Below are 21,056 nucleotides of genomic sequence, written 5' to 3' on the forward strand. Positions count from 1 at the left end.
AGAGAACAGATTGGTGGTTGCCAAAGGTGGGGGTGAGGTGTGGGCAAATGGGTGAAGGAGGTCAGAAGGTATAAACTTCCAGTCATGAAGGATGTAATAAGTCATGAGGATGTAATAGCTGGTAACTACAGTTACTAATATATCTAACAGAATATATATATGTATATATATATTCTTGAAAGTTGCTAAGAATAAATTTAGAAAGTTGCTAAGAATAAATTTAAAATTTCTCATCACAAGAAAAAGAAGTGTTACTATGTACTATGTATGGTGATGATGTTAATTAGACTTGGTATGGTGATCAATTCACAATACATAAAAATATCAAATCATTATGCTGTATATTTGAAACTAATATGGTGTTATATGTCAATTATATCTCAACTTAAAAAACAGATTTTAAAGGGGGGGTAATTTAAACACAGGCATTCATACAGGGAGAATATCATGTGCACAGACACAGGGAGAAGAGAGCCATCTGTAAGCCTGAGGAGGGAAACATTCACCAGATTCTTCTTCACAACTCTCAAAAGGAATCAACCCTGTGGACACCTTGATCTCAGACTTCTAGCCTTCAGAACCATAAACAAAAATCTTCTGTTGTTTAAGCCATGCAGTTTGTGATACTTTGTTACTGCAGCCCTAGCAAAATACAATGACCTTATTCAGAAATAGGGGCTTTGAAAATGTAATTAAGATAAGGTCATACTGCATTAAAATGGCCCATAAATGGTGTCCTATAAGAAAACCATGTGAAGACACAGAGACACGGGAAGACAGTCAGGGAAGAAAGTCATGTGATAGCAGAGGTAGAATAGGAGTGATGCATCTACAACCTAAGGCATGCCCAGAACTTTTGGCAACCACCAGAATCTCCTTGACTCTGGACTTCTCAAATCCAGAACTGTGAGAGAATAAGTAATCTCTGTTATTGTAAACTACACAATTTGTTCAATCTGTTACAGCAGCCCTAGGAAACTAATACAGGAAATGTTACATAAAGTACTCTGTTCTCTTATAAATGGCCATGAGAAAATTTACAATCAGAAATTATGCTTCCACATCTAGTCCAGAATTTAAGGTTATCAAATCTAGAATGAGTTTATATAATTGTTACTAGAGAATTTATATGCTGATGATTTTTGAAATTGGTCATTTCCTAGGCTATTTTAGCATATACCACTACAACAGGGAGGAAAAAGAGCACTCACAGGAGAAATATTAAAAGCCAAAAGATTATCAACAAAATCTGTAATGCTAAGTAATACAGAAGTAATTTAAAGCAACAGTTACATCATAATTATTAAGCTCGTAGCATGTCCTATATGTGAAAACAATACATTAAAAAATACATTATTTATTATACACTGGAGAGGAGAAAGAAAAGCAGTTTCTACAAAGGATTTATTTTGTGGTATAACTCTCTTTGCTGGTAACATAAGTCTTAAATGTTTTCAACTTCAACCCCAGTTTCTATTAGAAAAAAGGTATTTATTCTCTGGAGAAATTGAGTTGGACAACTATAATGGTCTTTTAATCATCTGCTTCAGAGGACTCTCTCTGACTGTCAGTAAACAATAGAACAATTGATGCTATTCTTTTAAAACTTTACAACCCTTTAGATCTACTTCATTTCAGAGTTCCAACTTAAACTGTTTAGTTTTTAGAAGACTTAACCGCAGCTGTCCAAGGTTACTAATTCGAATATGGAGTCAAATCTCTGGTGCAATTTGGTTTCCATTCATCTTCAAACCCCCAAATGAACCTGATACGCATCCATTCCAGTATGCAGTGCATACTGCATTCCAGTATGCAGTGATTTTTCTCTACTAGCAAACTGGCAACCAATTTCATTTTCTTTTTGATCTGGGATCCCACATAAACAAGACTGCCATTGTTGCTGTTGTATTGTTTTATTTTATTCCTTGTTCAAAAATTACCTCAAAGGAAATACAAGTGGTCACCAACAAATTATGTATCTTTGGACAAGATACCTAACCTCTTTGGTCTTCCATGTCTGCATTTATAATATGGTAATAAAAATCTCATAAAATTGTTATATTAGATTAATAAGGCTAAATTCCAGAACAAAATTTTTTTAAGTTTTTTTTTTTAACGTAATCTTTACACCCAACAGGGAACGTGAACTCACAACCCTGAGATCAAGAGTCGCATGTTCTACTGACTGAGCCAGCAAGGCACCTCATTCTAGAATAAATTAAGAGCTCACCAATGTTAATTCTATCTCCATTCCTCTTAATATTACACATCAAGCAAAATAAAAGCAATCAGATAAAAATAGAAACCCACTACCACTTCTACCCAAGGATTCCTACTCATGTACTCTTCTTAGCATTAATGTTAAATTATCTTTTTATGCTCTTTTTTTTTTAATTTTTTATTTTTTATAAACATATATTTTTATCCCCAGGGGTACAGGTCTGTGAATCACCAGGTTTACACACTTCACAGCACTCACCATTTTTATGCTCTTTTTTAAAGATTTTATTTATTTATTTGAGAGAGAAAATGAGAGAGATCACAGAGGAAGAGGGAGAAGGAGACCTGCTGCTGAGTGGAGATCCAGGGCTTGATCCAAGGACCCTGACATCATTACCTGAGCCCAAGGCAGAGACTTAACCCACTGAGCCACCCAGGCACTCCTATTTATAATCTTTTTAATCCAAAACCTCCAACTGTGTACTAGAGCCCATCTTTCTATAAAAGCGTTATTCTGGCAGCCTACAGTCTTCTTTATTTTCCATTGCTCCCTTTCTACTATACAAACATGTTTTTATTTCTCTCATCTTAACCTACAGCAATAAAAGTAACTTCTGTTTTCCTTATGTGCCCATTTTTTCCTGATCTGTCTTTTTTTTTTTTTTAATATTTTATTTATTTGACAGACAGAGATCACAAGTAGGCAGAGAGGCAGGCAGAGAGAGAGGAGGAAGCAGACTCCCTGCTGAGCAGAGAGCCCGATGCAGGGCTAGATCCCAGGACCCTGGGATCATGACCTGAGCCGAAGGCAGAGGCTTAACCCACTGAGCCACCCAGGTGCCCTTCCTGATCTGTCTTATAGCAAGACTCCTTAAAATAGTTATTTATGCTCAGGAACTCCAAATATCCCACTTTCTCTTAGCCCACTTCAGTGGTCAGACTTATACACTCCACAAAAGTTCATTTGGTAGAGTTGATTACTATGTCATCACTTCTTTACTAAGTTTCTAGGACAACAACAACAAAAAATCTTGGTGTACCTACCATTTCACACATAACACTTTTTCGGTCTCCATTGTTTTCCTTCTCTTCTTCCAGCCCCCTTAATGGAAGGTCTCATGGATTAGTCTTTGGTGTCTTTTTTCTTTTCTCTATTTTCATTTAGATACTTTTATTCTCACTCAGCCTCATGACTTCACCTCAAATCTTTACCTTCTGTACCACAATGATTCCTCAATTTATACCTCCTATACCTCTCTCCTGAACGTCAAACTAGTTCCTTGAGGTCTGAATTTGAACGTCTGTAAGTCACCTTAAATTTAACATGTCCAAAAGTATGCAACATCTTTCCACTGTGCCTCCCCCTAAAACATCCTACGTTCTCCTTTTTCATCTTACTTGATGGCCAATCTATTAATTTAAGTACTCAGATCAAAAATCTAGAAATATTCTCTGACTCATTTTCTTTCACAGCTCATAACAAATTAATACGAAAAATGTGACCTTCAGAAAACATTGAGACTCTACCACTTCCATTGTTATTACCCTGGACTGAGCCTGGACCAGGCTCGTATGTTGTCTGGGCTAAAATAGCCTCTTATCTGCCTTCCCAGTTTCCCCATACTCTTCTGCAATTTACTCTCAATACCTCAGCCAGAATCACTTTTTTCCCCTTTGCTGAACTTTTCATCCCAATCACTTATTTATTCTATAACTGGAAACCTGTACCTCCACTCCCCTTCATTCATTTTTACCCATCCCCCCACCTCTCTCTCTTCTAGCAACCATCAATTCATCATCTGTATTTATGGATCTGTTTCTGTTTTGTTTCTTTCTTTCTTTATTGTTTAGATTCCATACATAAATAAAATCACATTGCACTTGTCTTTCTCTAGCAGACTTATTTCACTAATACCCTCTAGCTGTTGCTCTAGCTGGCAAGATCTCATTATTTCTTATGGCTGAATAATATTATATATATTTCCCATATCTTCTTACCCATTCATCTACCTATGGACACTTAGGTTGCCTCCATATCTTAGCTATTGTAAATAATGCTACAATAAACATAGGGGTTATATATCTTTTTGAATTAGTGTTTTTCTTTTCTTTGGGTAAATACCCAGTAGCAGAATTACTTCATTGTACAGTAATTTTGTTAAATTTCTTTTGAGGAACCTCCATACTGTTTTCCACAGTGGCTGTGCCAATTTGCATCCCTACCAACAAACAGTTCACAAGGGCTCCTTTTTCTCTACATCCTTGCCAACACATGTCGTTTCTTATCTTTCTGATACTTGCCACTCTGACAGGTATAAGGTGATACCTCATTGTGGTTTTGATTTGCATTTCCCTGATGATCAATGATGTAGAGCATTTTTCAGTATGTCTGTTAGCCATCTGTATCTCTTCTTCAGAAAAATGTCTATTCAGGTCCTCTGCCATTTTTATATTGTATTATTTGGGTGGGGTCTTTTTTTTTTTTGGTATTGAATTGCATAAGTTCTTTATGTATTTTGAATATTAACCCCTATCAGATATATCATTTGCAAATATCTTTCCTTTCAGTAGGTTACCTTTTCATTTTGTTCATGATTTCCTTTGCTGTAGTGGCATGACCTCTTTAAGAAAATGTCAGATCTGAGTCTCTCTCCCTGCCTCTCTCCCTTTAGCCTTTCCAGGTATACTATAGTGCAAATTGTTCCTTAACTACACAACACAGACTCTCACCTTAACGCCTTTGCACTAGCTCTTTACTCTGCTCTTTCCCCAGATACCCACTTCATCTCCTTCAGGTCTTCCTTGGAATGAGGATTATGTTAAGTATCTTATTTAAAATGACCCTTATCCTTCACACCAGCACCCTTGATTCACACACTCTGTTGATTTCTCATCTTCCATCTTTTAACTTTAGCTGTTGATTGTGTTTATTGTCTACAGTTTGTCTCCACACACTAGATGTAAGCTCCTGGATGTCAAGAACTTTTTTTTTTTCCCTACTGCTGTATCTCTGGGTCCTAGAGCAGTAATCCCATCAGCACAGAGTAAGGACTCAGTAAATATTTGTTAGATGAATAGATTAGTTAAAAATGTGTCAGCCAGAAGGATGAGCATTCTGGAATATAATCTCCTTTAAAGCACATTGACAGGGAAGAGAGTATTGTTAAGTATAATTAATTAGGGAAAAGTCAATATCTATGTTCAACTAACAACCAAAGAGACCCTAAATCTGTGGAAAGGGCTTTTGAATGATGTCTGTATTATCTCAGGTAATGATGACTAAATAGAAAACGTAAAAGTAAAATGCATGTGAAAATCAGGAATAAAATACTCAAAGAGTAAAAAATTATGCAAGAGGCATCTATTAAGATTCCAATTTTCTGTACATTAAAAATTGGGGTAAATGAGAAAAGTAGGTTAAGAATTTCTCACACTGAAGAAATGAAAATCATTTCTGTATTCATCTCAGAAGAGCTATGCAAATAATAGTCAAAGTGCTGGAGAAATGCAAAGCTGCACAACTCTAGGGTATCCATGAGCCAATCAATTTGTTTGTGGATTTTCTGGGTCCCTTGTTCCTCCTTCTCATGTTTACTGCCTAATATTTGACCACTCTTCTGTTTGTTGGCAACTCTCACAAGACAGCAAACTAGAGAAACAAAATGAAACATAAGCAAATTAAAGCTATTCCTGATTGTAGCCTAGAGAAATATGTTGGGATCTTGGTCTAGACAATAAGAAAATTAGGTGCAGGATTAAAGAATGGTCACTAAAATGGGTACTAGCAAGTTTTAGGTAAATCAGTTACTATCATGGACTTGACCCAATTCAATTAAAGTGAGCATTAAATTCATCTAAAATAGAGTCAACAGGTAGAATAAAAAGAATTCATAATATATTTGAGGAGGGGGAAAGAAAGGGAGATCAGGAAGGTAGAGAGATGTGAGCCTCTGCTATAGAAATCTCTATTAGAGGTAATTTAACATAATGGAAATGCATCTAATATTAGCAAGAACTAGGACCAAACCTAACTACCACTTACTAGCAATAGAAATTGGGTCAGAACACTTAACCTTAGAACCTACTTCCTTATTTATAAAATATAGATAGTAATATCTTTTCTACATCCAAATTCCAGTTTCTGTCACGTGTTACCTGCCTATTTGGCCCAGTGTTGACAGCCATCTCATTTTAAGCACTCATCTTTCAATTTCGAAAGGATAAAACCCTGAAGAAATATCTAGAGAGTAATTAACATATGGCTAAAACTATCATGGGAAATATAAAAAGATAGATTGAAAAGTGCAACTGGGACCTGTTTTAAATGAGAGGAAGCCTATTGATAAAAATGTTTTTTTTTTTTTTCTTCAACTGCACAGGAAAATATTATAAGAGCTCTATCTAATATAGCCTGGGTAGTGCAGTCAGTTGAGCATCGGACTCCTGGTTTAGGCTCAGGTTGTGATCTCAGGGTCGTGATCTCAGGGTCATGAGACCAAGCTCTGCCTCTCCCTCCATTTCGGACTCCTTGACAGGCTCCGCACTAGGCATGGAGTGTGTTTGAGAGTCTCTCTCTCCCTCTCCTTCTGCCCCTTATACTCAAGTTCTCTCTTTCTCTCTCAAACAAATAAATAAATATTTAAGAAAAAACTTTAGCAAGGCATCTCTTGGGGAAGTAAAAGATTTTCTTCCTATTATATAGACTACAGCAGAGAAAATGCTTTGTTCTTTGTAAACTTACTTAAATTCAGTAAGTTCTATGGGAAAAAGGATCTTTGTTTCATTCGTTATTGACCTCCCTTGAAGAGTAAATGATTAAGGCAATTAAGAAATAGGTTTGGATTAATACAGTATACACAGATTATAGTGTACATGGCACAGGGGTGGGGGGAGGTTCATCTGCCTTGGAAGGTAACCATACACAGTTAAAAAGAAAGAGATAAATAATAGCAAGCTAAAAATATCTTTAACACCTATAAAATGCAACACACCTATTCCTATCGTTCCTGAACCATCATTTATAAACTTCTAGAATTCTGTTGGAGAATTTATAATCCATATGCAATATATATTGGTATATGTGTAGATATGAAATGACAATTATTTTCTTGAACTAGAATAATGGGATTTCTTGGAATGACCAAGAGAGACTCTCCATGATAAAGAAGGAAAAAAAAAGTTAAAAGTTTGGGGAAAAAGTTCTACTCCTCTGCTTAAAGTCAAGCTCTAAACTTCAGTTTTTAGTTTAAAAAAGGTTATTTATATAGAAGACCACATTTAAAATCTTCGTTACTTAGACTTTGGGGTAACATACAAACAGCTAATAAAAGAACAAACTTATTTAGTAATAATAGGATATATTAAATATCAATGCAAAATAATTTTTTAAACTGCTTAACATAAAAGCACAATAGATTTGCACTAGAAACCACACACATTGAAGTAAGTATCTACAGATTTTATCCTCTGGCTAATTAGAAATCAGTTCAAAGTTTGCCAAAGTAAAAAGCACAACCTTAAACACCTCTTTGCCAACTCTCTCATACAGCTGATGGAACCAACAATCCAAAGAACAATGAAAAAGAATTTTCTAACGAATCTATTTCCCCCTGAAGTTGTATGAGAGGAAAGGTCACTTTCTCCCTTACTAGCATACCTTTTCAGTATCCTTATCATTTTCTTGATTGTACATATTTTCATGTATTATGTTCTATTTATACAATCTTCAATAGCATCTTTATTTATGACTTTGTGAATCAACATCTTTGTGATAGGAGGTGAAAGTCACTTAGCTAATTACACATGCTTGATAAGCTGCATAATAATAACCACTGCAGTATTGTACATTAGTTGAAGGCATGTAAATTACTGCAGTTATTCTCATTTGGGGAAAAACAAGAGACTTTGTTTTAGTTGTTTAAAAGACTTTGTGTTCTCTATATCCACCTTCTCAAGTATACTGCGCTTTTAACCCAAATCGTGACATCAGTAATACACTACAGGTCAGATCTCACTCTACTAATATAATATGACCAAAGAAATAAAAATAAAAACAAAACAAAACAAAAAACTCAATTTAATACAAATACTCTGATCGACAATTGAGAATTTTGTTGTATGAAGCTCTTCCATATAATGCAATCCTCGTAAAACAGAACAGCTTAGACACTCCCTGCCCCACAAGGATGTTGTAATGAAATCTGACTTGGTCCATCCAGCTTTAGAAGTGCGTAGAGAGATAGAATGTACACCACTAGAATATTAATATGACTTCTGTATGAAGATTGGAAATTCTACAAAGTTATGAATAAGGTCAAAATAACACTTGGATGATTTACTGCCCTAGAAAATCATATTCTCCTATGAGTGATTTACTGGATGTTATATAAAAATGGAGTGTGGACAAGCTACATTCAGATGCAAGCTTGCAGCTGTCAGTGTCTACATTTACTCAGTCTGGCTAGAGGATGATTTGAAGGTTGATTTAATTGTAGCTTCTGAATCATGTTCTTCCCTATGTTTTAAATTGTTTAACATAAATACAAAAATGTTAAAGTAATTTTAAGACTGTAAATATTTAGTATAAAAATCTGCAAAACCTCATTCTTTTCTGGAAGAGTAACCGAAAATATACACTATCTGGAAAAAAATACCATTACTTAATAATGGTAATTGCCCAACAGTCATGGCAAATTTACCCTGGTATGAGAAAGTTCATAGGGCATTCAGAAGTAGCTAAGAATAAACAAGCAAAAAACTAGGTTTGTGACTGAACTGATCAGTTTTAAGAGGAACAGAAATCTGTATTTGGAGAACAGGGTTCAGAGAAAAAGTCAACCAGTTGGCAAGGCAGCAACATTTGGACTCCTTGCATGCAATGTCATAGCCTAAATATCTTTTCCTCTAAACACAAACTCAGAGCAGAGATTCAATTCCTATCGATGCTACCAGCACCAGAACACAAGGCACCACCACTGAGCGTCGGCAATGTTATCTACTCAGCTACAGCTCTCCTTCACCATCTTTCTATTCCTTGACAGGCTTCATGAATTCCAAATATCACCTAACCATTGACTTTCCAGCATCAGCAAATCATCCTTAGGGAGAGTACCTTCTTCCTCTGTAAGCTTTTTCCCCCATTTTTTATTTCCACTTTTATACATACCTCCTTTTCTACATATTTTCTTGCCGGGTTTTCTGGCACATTCCTTGGATATTCTTTTTACTGAAAAATGAATAGAAGACTAGAAAATAACATGGCGCTCCATCACAGACCGCCGGAACATGCAACACCACTATCTAACTTAATATGCTCCTGCATTTACTGAGTGCGAAAGATCCCCAGTTCGTTGAGCCTGCACATGCAATGGAGACATGTTGATGCATCTTCTCAGAAGTCATTCGGTAGGAAATGGAAAATAGGAGCCCATTTCTACCTAAATACACGTGCTGCGGAGGAAAGAAAATGAGTAGGCACAGGAAAAAAATAAGAACAGATACACCAACACACATAAACAAAAAGAGCGGCATGCAAGCATGTAAAGTATGTCTACATGCCAACAGGAAAAGCCATGCATGCTACCAGTACACGTAAATTAATATTGTTAGAACTTAGAATAGAAAAGAAAATATAAATTTATCTCCTTGCTTTTTCTGCAGTAAACTCACCATCCTCAGTGGGAACGTATATGTTTAAATATAGGCAATCTTCACTCTGGTCTTGCACGTATGATGAAACCACATCCAAGTTATTAGTAAACCACACAGGAAGCATGACTTCCGGCAATCTGCCATCGATGATATTCTGGGGGCACACGGGAGCAAACTGAGTCGCATTCCTGATATCTGACCAGGGGGATGGTGGCTCTGGAGGCTGAAAACGATGTTCCCCTGTGGGTGGGGCAGCATACGGAACCCCAAGAAATTGAATAACAGGCCCCAAAATTTCGTTATTGAGTTCTTTCTTAATCCCCCTTATCTTGCCGAAGTTGGTAGTCACCAGTGGGTCTGCATCATCCAATTTTTGGGAAAGCACATGGGCAGCCTGAAGTAAACATCCCAACACGCAGAGAGTCAATGAGGCACCCAATCCCCTGTGTACCAAGCATGCCATTACTGCTCTCCAAACATAATTTGGCCACATGCATCTGGGCAGTGCCATGGTCCCACATTAGCTGTGTAGTTGTCTGGTTACAGGGAGGCAAAGGTATTTGTATCCACTTGAGAAAGACCGTATAATGGTAGAATACACCTCCGACTTCTTCAAGGCGAGTTTGTCAAGAAAAGCTCAGGAAGCTCTTTATGCAGCCACTATCTCCCATCGATTTCACATGGACTGAAGTAGCATCTTCAATCATCACTAGTTATCAGACCATATCCTATTGACCATTCTGTTTCCCATAGTAGCAACGTGACAAGAGTGGCCATTGACTGTAGATTTCCCTCTTATAAATCAAATCCAGTTAGCAGCAGGTCTGCATCCTAAAGAAAATGAAAATAAATCATTAGAACGAACGAGCTAAAATAGACAGAGCAATAACTAGACGTTTTACAAGCTACAGAAATACATAAGCAGTGGCTAGAGTCAGGTAAGTTGAATGCTACCATAGGAAAATTATGGCTTGATATGAGATGACAGGTGAAATAACTGATTATTAGATTATTGAGAAACTTGCCTGCTGACTTTATACATGTTTAAGTGGAAGCAGGCCTTGTCAAAATACATGGTTTCAAGAGCATTTCGCAGTATACCATTTTTTTAAAATACTGAAGGTTATATGTGAAAGTGCCCCTTTATTGATAGTCTTCAATCATGTCAAGGAACCACAGAATTAATCAGCACACATACTAAATATTAGAATTACATAGCAGAAAATATTTTGAAAATCATTGCTAGGGAATTAGTGGAATGTAAACAAACTGTAAGAGTGGATATATACAAATACATATTTAAAAACAAACCAACAAGGAGGTAGTCCCCAATCCTATGCTATCTAGAAGAAAACAAAGCTAATGCTAGAACAAGAAAACGAATCCTAGTTCAACGGTGATCATTTAAGTACATCTACCTTCTAAGTTCAACCTCCTTGCTGTTTCTCAAAAGTCTGCATCGAGTCATTGGATATAGGTCCCTCACCTTAAATTAAGATTCAAAACTTTAAAAGATAAAATGGCTGTAGACAACATTTGAAAAAGGAACAGAAAGTGTCATCATTTTTTTTTGCAGACTAAAGGTATCTTTTTCCACCCTCCAGCTATAACGTTTTAGAAATCAGTATATTTGCAACATGAAAATTAATTTCTGCGTCAAAGACAACACATTTTAAGTTACAAATTTCATTTTCACTACCTGCTAGAGATCAAAGGAGCAATAAAAAATAGAATGCAATAGTTTTACAAAATAATCAGACATAATCACAGCATCCTGCAATATTAACACTAATAGAACATCTAACACTGTTTACCCAGTTCAACTTAAAACACATCAGGATAAAATGTAACACTCAGGGCAATGCAATTCATGCTGTACTCTTACTTCAACTCCAAGTCAGCACACAACTCGGCAAATTCGTGTTTTCTTGTTCAAGAAATCTCTTCAAGTGCTTACTTTGAAAATACCGGTGTTGATTTGTATTACAGATGGTTCTATCCTGTCATATTATGAGACGATTCCTGAGGAAGTGCTGGTCTGGCAGCGGGGCTGCCCTGACTCTGTGTTATTGGAAAGGAGATTGTACAAACTATATAGGGCAGCGGGAGAGTTGGTTCAGGCCTGGTGTTCCCTTAGCTCCGAACAATCCATCACAGGAAGCAATAAGGAGATAAATGTCTTTCTTCAAGAATACGTCCATCTGTGTTAATTCATAAACCTTTGCTGTGAAAGCTCATTAACATACAAAAGACGGGCTTAGACCCATCCCATTCCTGGGCCAGAACTCCAGCAAGCATTGAAGATTTAGCTACACAAACCCATCTCTGTTAAGAGTAGACTACGCTTACTCTTGTGCAGAATCGTAGTGGGCCACAACATGATGAAGTCTTTCCCAGTCGCATGTAAGATTTAAAAAAACCATGTCGAATGGATAAAAAAGATGTGGTACATATACACCATGGAACATTATTCATCCATCAGCAAGGATGAATACCCACCATTTGCAACGACATAGATGGAACTGGAGGGAATTATGCTAAGTGAAGTAAGTCAAACAGAGAAAGACAATTATCATACGGTTTCGCTTGTTTGTATGTGGAACATAATCAATAGCACGGAGGACCACAGGGGAAATCCAAAGGGGGAGAAATCAGAAAGGGAGATAACCACAAAAGACTATGGACACTGAGAAAGAATCTGGGGGTTTCAGAGGGGAGGAGATTGGGGGGAGGGGGTAACAGGGTGATGGGTATTGAGGAGGGCACTTGCTGTGATGAGCACTGGGTGTTACACTTAACTAATGAATCACTGAACACGGCATCAAGGACGAATTATGTACTATATAGTGACTAACTGAACATAATAAAAAATAAATTAAAAAAACAAACAAACAACAACAACAAAAAAGCACCATGTTGACACCCAAAATAGAGTACCTGTGGTGGCACTTTAAAAGTCTTCATCACCATTTTTCATTCAGCCCAATCTCCATGCACAGTGATTTCCAAAAAGTTCTGTGTTTATACACTTGGTATCTTATTAATAATAAAAAGTACTTGTTTCAAACTGAGGGTGACCCGGGGGAGGCGGGTAGGGAGAGGGTGATGGGGTTATGGACATTGGGGAGGGTATGTGCTATGGTGAATGCTGTGAAGTGTGTAAACCTGGTGATTCACAGACCTGTACCCCTGCGGCTAATAATACATTATATGTTTATAAAAAAAATTTTTTAAAAAGCCCTTTTTTCTTATTAATGAAATAATGCTCCTTTTGTACTCACAAATCCCTAACCATGTTAAAAAGAAAGGAGCTCCTGTTTCCCACTGATGTGATACTTTTATACAAGTTGTGAAAGATTAGAATTCTGCATGCCATGGTGAATTTTCAAATTCCAATAATGTTTCACCTTTGTGCTTCACAAAAAACATCCCATTTTACATGGGCTTACCTGTATGGAGAATTACAGTACTGACCCCAAAGATTTCTCAGAAGTTTTGTTATAATAATAACAGTTGTCCAAGTCTAATGTAAAAATATGGGTTGCTTAAATTAATGAAATTTTAAACATATATGTAAATAAGTCTATTATAAGTCTTCATACATATATGTGTGTGTATCTAAATATAAAGTCTCTCAAATTTGTTGGCACGCTTATTTCCTATTTATTGGTGCTTTCTTACTGTATGCCAAACCCTTTGCTTTTGTGCATTTACATCTCATTTACAATAACCCTATAACATGGGTTCAATAGTTATCCCCTTTTTACTCAGAGGAACTGAGACTTAAAGAGGTTAAACACCCGGCCCAAGGTCTCTCAGCGAATCAATAACAGATCCAGGAGCCCACTGGCATCTGATTTAAAAGCTGTCCTCTTGATCACTGCACCTGATAACAGTCTCTCACTTCACAATTAACACTTTTAAAAAATTGATCCTAGTGCACTTAAAATTGAATTGTAAAAGTGTTTCATGTTCCTTTGAAAGGACAGAGTCTAGGTAAATACTCTGACAATTTCATAGAAACAGAAATTTAAATGGATTACCCTGTTCTTATTGGAAGTTTAGATTTAATTTTGTTACTTTTTTTACTTGACATTTTGACCTTTTTATTTTACATCAAATGCAGTGACTGGTTGTCCATATGTGTTTACACAGGATTATGCTAAAATAATAATGGGTGACAAAAAAATTCCAACTTCATGATAGCCTAAATGTCCACTAACTGATATTGATAAATGAACTATGATGTATACACAAATCAGAACTCTATATATCAGTGGAAATAAAGGACCAGACCTAAATATGTAAACTTAGATAAATCTCAAAAGTTTTAAAGAAAGCATGTTGCAGATCAAAGACAGTAAAATGTTATTTAAATAAAGCATAAAATATGCAAAACAAAGCTGTATATTAGCACAGATCTCATAAATATGTAGTAACAGAATATCTGTCATCCCTGAGTAAGGAGGAAAGTGTATGAAATACTCCAGCAGTAATTAATTAATGGTATTAATTAATTAATTGGTAATTAATTGGCACTAAGATTGATAACCTGTGGTGAGGCCTTAAAAGAACATAATTAATTAACTACAGCAAGTTTTATAAATCTAAGATTTGACAGTGTTAGATGACACATACACACCCCTATACCTTTGTTATGCAATTCTGTTTTTCCATGTGTTTGAAATATTTTATAATAAATACATGAAAATAACACAGTCAGAAAGCCTAATTCAGCAGGCCAGACAAGTAGATGAGTCTAATAAATCATACAGGACTAGCTCCATCGAGCACTGCAGTTAGTACAGATGCTAGTTCAAAAAATTTCTTCCTTTGGGTTGAAGCATATGTGGTACCAAATGAGAAAAGTAAAATACAAAGTAAATAATATTTTTAAAGGCATATAGATGGTAGTATTTCACTTGCATTAATTCATCATAATAGCTGAAACTAGTTTTGTTCCTGAGTAATCCAGATCAAAGAGATGATGCTGAAAGAGTAGAGAGAACTTTCTGGAACATTAGATAATCACAGTGGTTGACACAGTCATCCAGTTTTCTATTCACTCAACAAACATTTAATAGGTATCCACAACATATAAGCTACTGTGCTAAAATTATGAGAGTACAATTGAGTTTTTGCTCCTAAATAGTTACAATATTTTAAAGGAATAAACTGCATTAAAAAAAAAAAGTCTCTAATGCAAGGTGGAATGTGACATGTGTTCAACAAATGGTTGCTGAATGGGGAGGTGGGAACCAACAAGAAAGTTCCGACTTACAACTTTACATAGTCTATTACATGTCTTGTTATAAAATTATTACGTATTTATTTTCTATCTTGCTTATTTTCGTTTCTTTTTATTTGTTTTATTGTTGAACCCAGCTCCCCCAACCCCCACTACTGAATTTCTTATTCAAGGGCAAGGATTTCGTGTTTGTTGTTTTTAAATAATGCTTCACAGCCATCATAAAATCTATTTGACAATCCTTATATAGTGCAGGCAAACCGCAGCTGATGCTGACTTACCACCAGCATAAGGTGGAGCTTGCCCAGGGCTATACAGCTGATTGTTGTTATTTACCATAGTTATGTTCTATAAAGTCACTGCAAACACCAAATTAGGGAACATGGATCCATTGCTCCTAGGGAAATAGCTATAAATTATTCACATAGTTATAAATTATAATCTCAGTTACAAATTAAATAGTTATAAATTATTCACATAGTTGTTAAGTTATAATCTCAAACCCTAAAAACAATTCATTGTAGCAGACTCGATTCTCTTTACTTTATAAAACAGAAAACAAGGTTCAAAAGTGTTGAGTGACTTGTCGGAGGCCACCCCACTAACCAATGACAGATTTGGGATTCAGAGCCCCTCCAACTAGCCCCCGAGCTGGACCTTCTTGCACTACACGGCATTCCCCCTACCATTTCTAATCTCTGTTCATCTCTATATGAGAGCTGAAACAAGGAGGCAGAATATCTTCCTGGGTAACCTCAGCTGGAAATGTGCTCGTAGGGCAACCCAGAGTTTTTGCTGCTCTGCTCATATCTATAAATGCAAAAGCAGTATGAGTACTAACTTTGGGGTTACAAATAAATTTTAGTGAATAAATGAATTTGAAAATACAGACCTAGGAATAATGAAGATGGTCTGTATTAAATAAAAGTAAATACTATTCTATACCTATGGATCTAAGAGTCATTTTGAGGTCAGAATATATCATCAGCCTGCCACCAGCACTCAGTAATAATCATTGGTTTTAGGAATTGATTTTCTAATAATAATTTAATAATTATTGCATTTAATAATAACTGGTTTCAGTGCAGTCTTCTCAATGGCCAAGGCCACCCATGTAGTTGGAATATGCTTATGTGACTAGTTTACTATAAGAGAATCTGACCACCAGCTGATTTGGGATTCCTACACCAAGATGTTTCACATGAACAGTGGGGATATTTAGACCTTGGAGACAAGGAGTATCCTTTGTGACCTAGCAGTGGGCAAACAAAGAAGCCTGAGTCTGAGACGTCCAAACCCCATTGGATGCATATCCTTCTCCTGTTGTTGTTCTCTTGTACTATTTGCCTATAACAAAGCTGTCCAAGGAGTATAAACTATTTGAGTCCCATGAGTCCTTTCAGTAACTGAACACTTAAAGTAACTAATGTGTAACTAATTCACATAGTAAGTACTTAAAAACAGAATGAATAAACAAATGAGTGCAATCACACAAAATATGATTAGACATTAAACAGGCCTACCTCTAGTTAGTAGATTAGGAAACAGATTTGAACAAACATCAGTGGTCATGAAAGAGATCCCAGGCAGAGGGCACATTCTAGAAACATGGAAAGTATATGTAGTGGATATTGTAGTGCTCAATTTCCATAAGAATGGCTCACATTCCCATGACTGGTCCACACCAGTGGAAGGTGGGCCTTATTGCCTAATGCAGACCAGGGGCCACCCTGGCCCTGAAGCTCCTTAGGGAAAGGGGCAGAGGGAAGAGCTGACTGTGATTCCCTCACTCCCTCCCAGGTGTTTTTCCCAGTGACCTGCCCCAATAAATTTGCCACAGGTAAACCTCCATCTCAGAGTCTTTATGTTTTATTTTGTTTTATGTTTCCCCTGGAAAAACCGGCCTACCACAGCAAGGAAAGAAGTAGTAATGCTTGAGGAGGGCATGGTTTAGTTTGGCCAGTGCACAGAGTAAATGAGGTTCAGCCTTGAATGAGACGAGAAAGGCAGGTTACGGCCAAATCAAGCAAGCCCTTTATTAAAAGGCTAAAGAGTTTGGATTTTATTCACAGGATGATAAAAAGCCATTAAATATTCCTAGCAGGGGAAGAATATTATCAAATTTGTTCACAAGAAAATTAATCTGGCAGGGTTGTAGAGCAGGGATCTCCAAAGCCCTGTGCTCATACCCTACCACAAGATGACCAGATGAGAGAAGGAAAGTAAACCACTGAACTATGTATCATAATTTTTTTTATGTAAAGCTAAAGAGAAAGAAATGAAGCTGTGCTAATATGAATATATGGTTTACATACCAGTGTCTCCACATGATTGTGTGATATGTACAGCCCTTGAGATGTTCTTGGGAAGTCCTACAGCCCTTTAACATGGTGGATTTGCCAGCAGAGATAATTTTGTTGTTATTGCTTCTTTCCAACATACAGTGATATATTAGAATTAACTTCACTGGTAGCATTACTGGATAAGTAATGCACACATTTTTCCTCATCTGTAATTAAAATAACCCTCACAAAAAGGAGTACTGAATTAAATTTTTCTCACAAGATAAATATATGTAAAAGTAAATACTAGTAATACAATCATAAGAACAAGAAACAAGCAGATACAAAACTTCTAATACAAGCTCTTCAGCTACTCAAAACTCAAAACTATGAGTTTTGAGACTCAAAACTATGGCTATCTAATCATATACCATAACAACAAAAATTTTCAAAACATCAAGAAACTAACTTGAGGGGCGCCTGGGTGGCTCAGTGGGTTAAGCCGCTGCCTTCGGCTCAGTTCATGATCTCAGGGTCCTGGGATCGAGTCCCGCATCGGGCTCTCCGCTCAGCGGGAAGCCTGCTTCCCTCGCTCTCTCTCTGCCTGCCTCTCCATCTACTTGTGATTTCTCTCTGTCAAATAAATAAATAAAATCTTAAAAAAAAAAAAAAGAAAGAAACTAACTTTAAATATAGAGTTTTATCCAGTTCATTAGCTGTGAACTATGTTCTTGAAATCTCTACATCTTAAAATATTAATGAATGATGGAATGAAGGCATCAAGATTTAAAAGATACTAAAAATACTGATTTTATCTTTTTCATCTTTTAATGTCTATTTCTGTGTGTGACTTGCAATCTGATGATAGAGATATTTATGTAGGAGTTGTATGTACATATTTTATACTTTTTTGATTTGTTGATCATAAACGTGGGATGGTATAATCACAAAAATGTGGGGACTGCTACCTCACTTTAATTAGTGAATTAAACAGTGAGAAAGAAACCACAAACAATTTTGTTGTCATGTTCAGTTTAAAATATAGTTGAATACACCAAACTGATTAACATTATAATCAACTATTCACTCAGCCCTGTCCAAACTACATTACATGTCTCACGTCATTTAGTCCCCACCACCAATTTATAAGCCATGTCCTGTTATTTGAGAAGAGGAAAATGAGGACTCAGGTGTTTAGATAACTTCCTAAAGCCCACAAAGATAAGAAAAGGGAGACCCTAGAAACAAGCTTAGTCCTGCCTAACTCCAAAGAACATGCCTGAACTTTTATGATATGACATTTTGCTTTGCTCCCCAGTGAGACCAACTCAAGCCATATGCTCATTTTGCACATTTGAGGAAAGTGAAACACACAGGACACTAATAGGAAGAAAATAAAAAGGTTGTTGATCATCTTGCTGGGGTTAATTAATAAGCACAATTCAGAGCATCTCCAAGCACTGTGGTACTGAGACTTCCTCCAGCAACATTCCATAATATAGGCCAAAGAGTAGATGAAATAAGTTAGGACTGGGGATAAGCAAGTCAAGAATGTTAGAATTTCAAGGAGCAAAGGTTATGAGAAATGGCAATTCTAGTCTTGAATAGATAAATTGTATTGAGGTAGAAAAGTAAGCAGTGCCAGAAGGGTACAAGGAGAAAAAGTGAGAAATAGAACCAAAGGTTATGAAAGGTCTACTCTGAGATAGGAATATCAAAGTTCAAGACTTTGATCATGTAGAGGTTCAAGAGATTCCATGGCCCATGCTATGCCCATACCACCAAGTAGCTACTGAGAACGAATGTGGTGACAAGTATATTCTGCCAAGACCACCATTAATTAATAACGATTAATGGCTAACTCCAGTTGAGCATAGATTGAGGCCAGTGAGCTAACTGCATCATTTCATTTAAGTGTCTCTAAACACCACAAAGTAGAGATCATTACCATCTCCTTGTAACAGATAATTAAATGGAAGATCAGAAACACAAAGCCACTGAAACATTTTTCAATAAAACAAGATCACAGTTTTATGAATGCAGTGAGTTCTCACAGATTGAAGGAGATAAGGCTGAAGAATTAATAGACTAAAGATAAATCCTTCCCCCTTCTCAGATTTTTCTCCAGAGCCTCCTTTTTAGAGAAAGGGTAGGTAAGCTTCAATAGTTTCCCAGAGTCACATCCCAATCGCCCCACCATGTGAAGAAAACGTAAGCAGTTTTATTTGTTTTCTTTCTCCTTAAGCTACTTCCACTCTAAATGAAACTTTATAATGATGTAAGAAAATAAGAGAGAATAGATTGCTAAGGAGAAAAGGCAAACTAAAATTTGACAGTAATAAAAGAAAAAAAAATTTTACCAACAAAATATTTCAAAGATCAGCAGGAAAAAATCATGAGTTTGTTGCCAAGGTTACACCCAGTAGAAGACTATCTTGGTGAAAAAACAAGACAGCAGAAGGCAGCACACAGCACTGGGAGCAGTAGCTAGTGAACTGAGCCCAACTTGTTCACCAAGACCTTCCTTCCTAGGAAGTGCTCACTTTGGGCAGCGTTTGCCTAGAGAAACCCTCACTAGCATCCCCCAAAGCCTAGCTCAAATATCAGTACTTCCTTCTCAGATCCTTCCAGCCACAAAAATATTCCTTTCCCTCAACTCTCAAAGCACCTGTTACCTTTCTTGTAACTGAATCAGCAGTAGTTTCTATCACAGTAATTTATAAGCATAGCCTCCTTCTTCATTCTCTTACATTGTTTAGTGAAAGCCATTGGCAGGGCCACATAAACAAAATGGGCATAGCGCTGACTCTCACGGAGACTAAATTTCAATGGGGAAGACCCACTTGATGTAAATCAGTCACACAGATAACTATTTAATCATAAATGCTTTGCCGAAAAGGATAATGAATGGTGCTCTGAGGTAAGATTTTTTTTTTTAAGATTTATTCGTTTATTTGAGAGAAAGAGTATGGAAGTGCAGCAGAGGGAGAGGGAAGGAAAAGAATTGAGAGCATAGACACAAAGCATAGAGCTCTGAGCATAGAGGCAGACACAGGGCTGGATCCCATGACGCTGAGATCATGACCCAAGCCCAAACTAAGAGTCAGATGCTTAACTGACTGAAACACACAGGTACTCCTCTGAGGGGAGATTTAATGAGTCTGGACTAAAGTGGGTATCTTCCTGAAAAAGAGATGGGTAAACTGGGTTCTGAAGGATGAGTAGGAGATAGCAGGGAAGACCAGGGCACAGACAGAGGCAAGATAAAGCCCAAATGCTGTGAAGCCTGGGGCAAGGTAGGTCATCAGGCTGGATAAGGGCTGAAAATTCAAGAATTTCTAGGCTACTTTAAGAATGTAAGATCTAATCCCAAGCAGGATGAGAAGAATTATAATCACATAATTAGGTTGGCCTTAGTCTTTGAGAATAACCCATTCATTTATTGCATTATTTTTCATCAATTAACCCTACCCTCAGATTTTATCCATCTGTGATGTCTGACCCTGTGAAGGCATTAATTTAAATGGAGTTACAGCAAGAGAGGGTAAAACAGAAGAGAAAGAAACAAATTAGAATACAATAAAAATTCCTTATTATGCAGGGGTGTACATGGATGGCCATATAGACAGTTGCTAATTCCACCACTGTTCAGCAAA

At 36.7% G+C, this 21,056-nt stretch overlaps 1 protein-coding gene across 11 annotated transcripts in view; it reads right to left on the reverse strand.

The window, feature by feature from the left end:
• The window catches only part of NLGN1 (neuroligin 1), an 830,123-nt gene that overhangs the window by 639,903 nt on the left and 169,164 nt on the right, over positions 1-21,056 (reverse strand). For 7 of the 11 annotated variants that reach the window (XM_032340946.1, XM_032340941.1, XM_032340925.1 and 4 more), the window contains exons 2-3: positions 9,889-10,701; positions 9,386-9,445 (exon numbers count right to left, since the gene is read on the reverse strand). In XM_032340946.1, coding sequence (XP_032196837.1) covers positions 9,386-9,445; positions 9,889-10,381 — 553 coding nt within the window. In that variant the 5' untranslated portion in view covers positions 10,382-10,701. The remainder of the gene's footprint in view (positions 1-9,385; positions 9,446-9,888; positions 10,702-21,056) is intronic. The other 4 variants (XM_032340988.1, XM_032340980.1, XM_032340971.1 and 1 more) reach the window with 1 other exon arrangement.

Source organism: Mustela erminea, chromosome 1 (assembly GCF_009829155.1).
Source record: "Mustela erminea isolate mMusErm1 chromosome 1, mMusErm1.Pri, whole genome shotgun sequence".
NCBI classification, from domain to species: Eukaryota; Metazoa; Chordata; class Mammalia; order Carnivora; family Mustelidae; genus Mustela; species Mustela erminea.